Here is a 5,869-nt window from a genome sequence, read left to right on the forward strand (position 1 = left end):
CGGAAGCTCTCCAACCGGCCCGGCGAGTGCGGATGGTGAGGCCCCGGAGCCCCGCTTGCTGTGGGGTGGAAGGAGGGGGTGGGGTTCCCGCCAGCGCGGGAAGGCGCCGAGGAAGAAGCCTGATACCGGCCCCCCGCGGGTCCTGTTCTTCCGGACAGGGCTGGGGAGCCAGGGCCTGGGCCTGGAAGGCTTCTTTTGGGGGGTCTGTGCAAAGTGGTTCTGTGTTAGTCCTGCTGGGGTGAGCCAGCCTGAGGAGCCCTGGGAACATAGGCTGGAAGATAAGTGCTTGTAATTACAGCGTGTACAGTAGGAGTGAGTGCTCTAAAAACATCGTAATTCAAACTTTTTTTTTTTAGAATAGGGGTAGGGAGAGGTGTTTCTTTTTCTTTTCTCCTGAATAAATGTTACATATCTTACTTTACAGCATGGTTGAAACGTTATTCTGCTCTGGCTGCTCAATGGTACTTGGCAACATCTACAGATGCACCCCAAAGCATCTCGACTACAAGAGGGATTTGTTCTGCTTCAATGTTGACTCAATTGAAAGGTAAAGGCAGGATTTCTATTCATAAGCCTGCTAGCTGTGCTTCACCCACCACGCATCTTACTGAGGGATGTTCCTGTCTGTGTTTGTGGAACGCCTAGAGGTAGCTGTTTCTGCCACTTTGTTCCAGAGTGGTTTTCTGGACTACTGCTGTTAACATCGTAGTGCTGAAATGGGAGGAATATTGTCTGTGTAATGTTAGACAAGTCCTGGAAAAAAGAAAATACCAGGGCTGCCTTTTGTATGTGAAATTGCATACCACCCAGGAAAGTAACAGTAGGTATGCAACACAGGAGGTTTCCTTCTCATTTGATCAGAAGACTACATATGTGCTCTGCTTTAGACAACATAAATTGAGCCTGTAGTTATAGGTAGTACCAAATAGGCCTGGCTGTAAGCTATTAGAGGTAAATATCATCAGAGAACATGGGGAGAGGAGCTTAAGCAGAACTTGGGTTGACGTCTGATCTGTGCTGGTCAAGTCTGCCTTTTCCTCGCTAAGGTAGGCAAAAGCAAATCTTAAGACTGAATATGTGCTTGAAGCTCTCACTTAACTGTCTTACAGTCAAAAACTGTCTAGATAATGAAGCTATGCTATTGTATTGGTTTTAACTGGTTTACAGCACTTAAAAGTGGTCTTAAAGTACTCTTCAATAACTATATCCTGGATTAAGTCTCCACACCAGAGTGCTTTTATCCAAGGATTACTGTAGTAAATGGCGATAGGCTACCTTTATTTCTGTCTGGGCTAGATTGAATGTTTCTGCTTTTTTTTAAGTTCCAGTTTATTTTGCTGTATTTACATGGATGTTCACCTTCCTAATCTGGATAGGTTTTTTTCTCCCTTTTTCCACAGCTATGCTACTTTGCTTTTTGCATGGCAGTAAAATTCTCTGAAACACTGACGTAGTGACAAAATGCATTTTCTTGGGCAGTAATACTGATGGCTAGTTTTCCCAGTTAGTGCTATGCTGTTCTCAATATCTGCATAATTTTTCACCATCTCCTGTGAAATTCCTGACTGTCCTTTGGAGTTCTAACTTTCATTAAGCAGTGGTGTCTTGGTAGTTCTGTGCTTAAAACTGTTTTTGTTCCTCTGTACAGTTTGTTTACAAGATTACCTTATATAGATATTCTGTTTACTGTCACTGAATTCATGCTTCCACCTTGCTAGTGTATTAATCATAATCATTGAGAACAATGGATGAGTCCTGCATTTGTTTTTTTTGCCTTCAGAGTCAAAAGTGCGTGATCTAAACTGTAGCTTATCAGTTACATTCTAGGATCCTCAGAAAAGCAAGCTCTTACAGATGAGGAACCTTTAACTCTTGAAAGTCGAGCTGTCTTGGAAGAGGTGCTACAAAGGGTAAGATTTAACCTTGTATAATTCTTTGTTTAAATCGCCTCTATGAAATCTGAATGACTAGTTTCTACAAAACAGCTTATTTCATCCAGACAGTTCTGTGGGTTTTAACATATGCTGCAATACTTCATGCTATTAATATCTGGTGTTATGCACATTTTCAGTAACTTTTCCTTCCATTTTAATGGTAATTAGCATTTTCTGTTTACCAAGCACGGCTTTAGATTCCTATCTATGTCTGTAATTAGAAATTTCATTTAAATTCGTTCTGATTCACTTCTCCAGATTTTTCACTTAACTTTTAGTCATGTCTTTTCTGTCTTTCATGTAAACTGGCGATGCTTTTTCTGTAACTTTGTATTGAAATATTACAAAGAAAGTTGACATTTTGCTCCACTGAAAACTTCTGATTGCAGGTAGCAACCAGTTGGGAGCAACTCTGTCAAAGTCATCTCTGAAAGCTGACGGTTGTCTAGCAAAAGCTGAATGTGTGGAACTGACACCAAGATTGGAGACAATTATAGACTTGAGAAAGTAATGGAGAGTTAATGTTAGAGTTGAGTGAACTTTCAAACTATGAAAGTGGCAGGAATAGAATTGAATGGGATTGGTGATGCAAGTTCAGATTCGAGCACTTGCATCTACGCTTGCTCTTTGTATTGGCAAGTTCTGTTTCTAACCAAGCATCTTTCCCTGTTTACAGGCAGGAACTGTATTAAAGGCTCTGGAGACAAGACTGACTGCTGTTGAATCAAGTATTGCTTCTCTTCACAATAAAGCCTGAAAGAAATTACATGCAGGAAGTTTAACTGCTTTGAGAATGGTGTATGTGAAACTTGTCGTTGTAACCCTCTGGAATCTGTGGGAACATTACAAAAACTGTGTAAAGAACTGAAAGACATTGTTGGCTCATGCTGCAGTAGAACAATGACTATGAGTTTTCACCATAGACAAGGAGTTCCTTTCTTTTCCATTAAAAGAATACCCCAGAAAGAAATAGAAAATTTTTAAATCAAGTTTCTGTAGACTTCTGCTTTAAATGTAAATATTTATTTAAATTGTTATCTCTGAAAGCAAAGCATTTATCTCCTGACTTCCCTACTATTCAATATCTACTGAACTGGGTGTGCTTCTCCTTCTTAAACCAATAATAAAAAACCCCTTTGTCTGAAGGAGCAATGTGTGTCATTTTTCTTGTCTCCACAGCCTCTGCTTGACCTGTGTGCAGAGATGGGAATGGCACAACAGCTGTATGGGGTGGTTTGTTGGTTGGTCTGTCTTTTTTTTTTTTGCAAGCTTAGGGCTAAAATGTAATGTAAAAGAAGGCTTTAAAAGTGTTAGATAAAATGGTTTTCCATACAGTATTGAAGATCATATATTTTATAGCTTCAAGGGGAGGAAAATAAACAAGGCTGGTAGCAGCAAAGCTTGGTGTATATTTGAGCAATGACTCAAAATGCTAATTAAGGACACTTGTCAGTATTTTGTTGTTTAATGCAGATATTTTGGTTGTCTTTGATCTTCTATGTATTTAACTAATTGTCAGGTTTTCTTTTATAGTCTGAGTGTTCCAGTTGTACTTTAACAGAAGAATAATTTTGAAAAGGTTTGGTTTTGTTACCCAACAGTACTTAATTTTACTACAAGTTTTTTTTTGTTTCCTCTAAAATCCTAGAATGAAGGCACTGTTTCTCTTATAAAAGCTTCTCCCCCCCTCTTCTCTATTTACTGCTGTGTTTTGAATTAGTACTCACGTTATCCTTTAGTGATGGGATCTCTTATTCTTTCATCTTCTGGTAACTAAAACATTGTTACTTGCAAACCTGCCAAAGGAATTGTTAAAAACACTAATCTTTCTAATCAAATTACTCCAGTGTAACTCTTGAGGCAATTTCTTACCAACATTCAAAAACTTGTTAGAGAAGTGACATAGTGGACTTCATCCTGGATGTCTGAAGAGAACCATGAACTCTGCCCTTTAATTGAAGGCTGGTTGATGTTTTTCATTGTATATGGAATACATTTTTGTTGATGTTAACAGCTGATGACTTAGTAGGCCTACCTTTTCAGATGTAATGCTTTTTCCAGATATATATATTTTTTTCAACATGTGGATTTCCTTTGCTCTTAAGGACAACTATGGAAGCAGGGACACAAGCCCATAAGGATCTGTGCAGATTATTTTTTTTTAGAGATGAACGTGTTCAATTTTTTTTAACCAAATTGAGACAAGAGGGCATTATCTTTTACATCTATATTCCAACAAAGTTGCAGCAAGACACAAAGGTGCAAAGAAACTTGCATGTTTTTCTGATGTTTCCCCATCCAAATTGTTGGCATGTGAGAGGTGGGAGATTAAATAACCTAATGTTTATCAACCTGGAAGTAGTTTTTAAGTAGGCTTTTGTATTTGTTCTGTTATATTATGAAATGACCATTTTGGGTCTCCCCTTGAGAGAAAGAACAGGTGCTTTGCTGACCTCAAGCACCACCTGTAGCTTTAAACATGTTCCTCTGTTAAACATGGTGTGCAGCTAACTGTGGTTCAGAGTGAGTTCCCTAAATGAAGGCCAGAGCTCAGCTAGCCTCAACAAAACTTCAAGTGTTTAAACAACTGATAAAGGAGGACGTGCTGGAACTTGTTGGCCACAAACCCTGGGAGGAACTAGGTGACACTGTTGCCTAGAAGGAACAGAGAGTGCTTGCTCTGTTGAGAGATGCAGACGGTAAATTGTGTTGAAAAAAGATGTGCTAAGGTCCTTGTAGTTTGGGCAAGGAAGGTATGTTAGTATTAACCAATGAGTAAATGTCTAGTGCCTAAAATTAGCCAATCAGTAGAAGACACGCTGCCTTTGCTATGGATATAAGGAACCTAAAATCCTAATAAATCGACATCTTGCTTGCATCAAGCTGTGTCCCGTCTCTTCATCGCGGCACCTAAATAGATTCACCAGCCAAGTTCCTTCTGAGACTCATTTAGGTAGCACCTGTCTCCTGTGTACTATGTATGTTGCTACTATTTGTAATGAAAGTGAAGTGCATATACATAAGCAAATATTCAAAATAAGAAATGGTTGCTTATCTTAAGGTAAGCATGTGAATTCCATAACTGCCCCCCCTTTTCTAATACTGTAGGAAAAATACCTGCTGAAGAAGGAACCCAAAAAAACCAATCCAACCATTATGTCCCTGAACCTGCAGGCAGAAGTGACTACAAAGAATCTGGATTAGAGTATGTGTTCCTGTGATGGAACATACACAGGTAACACTTTAAAAATGTGTATTAAGTAACCATTTTTCTCCTTGGTTTAGTGTTATGGTCTTCTATATCTTTATTAAATACCTGTGCTTGGTATCAGTGTATATTTAGAACAATGTATCAGCATATTGTAGGTGGGAGCTGGAGTACATTAGCACAACAGACTCTCTTAAAATAGTGTTTCCATACTCTCAAGGGTTGCCAGCTGCTGCTTTGATAAGGTGTGCAATGAACAGTCTAAATTTAGAGTAAATTTCATATGGATGTAGAGATATTTATATCTGCATGGGGAAATGTGTATATTTGGGTATGTACATTGTTCCAAGAAGCTGAAATATTTTTTTACTGTGAAGTGCAATTATGAGCTAGTATCTTGAGTAGTTAACTGGGCTGAAGGTAATATAAGAGAATTTTTCTGTTTAAATGTATAAATGTGTATTATGGTATACCTGAACAATTTTTAACCATTGAAGAAAGCTGTAGTTGTTCCCAAAACTCTCCTAGCTGTTGTTCAACGGTTTGGTAATAAAACACTGGAGATGAGTAGGAGATAAAAATGTTAGGTTTTGCTTATGTGGATGTGATTTCTGCTCTAAAAAGGCACGGAAGAAAGCATAGGGAACAGTTAGGTTTGTACTGTATGGCAAGATGCAGTAGAGCAGAGATCCAGCAGTGGCCTGAAAATGGTAATTGCTGTTTTTAA

The 5,869-nt window shown here is 38.8% G+C and overlaps 1 protein-coding gene across 1 annotated transcript in view; it reads left to right on the forward strand.

The window, feature by feature from the left end:
• The window catches only part of MIS18A (MIS18 kinetochore protein A), a 3,454-nt gene extending 763 nt beyond the window's left edge, over positions 1-2,691 (forward strand). The window contains exons 2-5 of the mRNA XM_009894924.1: positions 7-35; positions 425-547; positions 1,817-1,910; positions 2,611-2,691. Of these exons, the coding sequence (XP_009893226.1) occupies positions 7-35; positions 425-547; positions 1,817-1,910; positions 2,611-2,691 (327 nt within the window). The remainder of the gene's footprint in view (positions 1-6; positions 36-424; positions 548-1,816; positions 1,911-2,610) is intronic.
• Positions 2,692-5,869: the final 3,178 nt, after the last annotated feature.

The sequence above is a fragment of the Charadrius vociferus genome, unplaced genomic scaffold (assembly GCF_000708025.1).
Source record: "Charadrius vociferus isolate BGI_N301 unplaced genomic scaffold, ASM70802v2 scaffold201, whole genome shotgun sequence".
In the NCBI taxonomy this organism is placed as follows: domain Eukaryota; kingdom Metazoa; phylum Chordata; class Aves; order Charadriiformes; family Charadriidae; genus Charadrius; species Charadrius vociferus.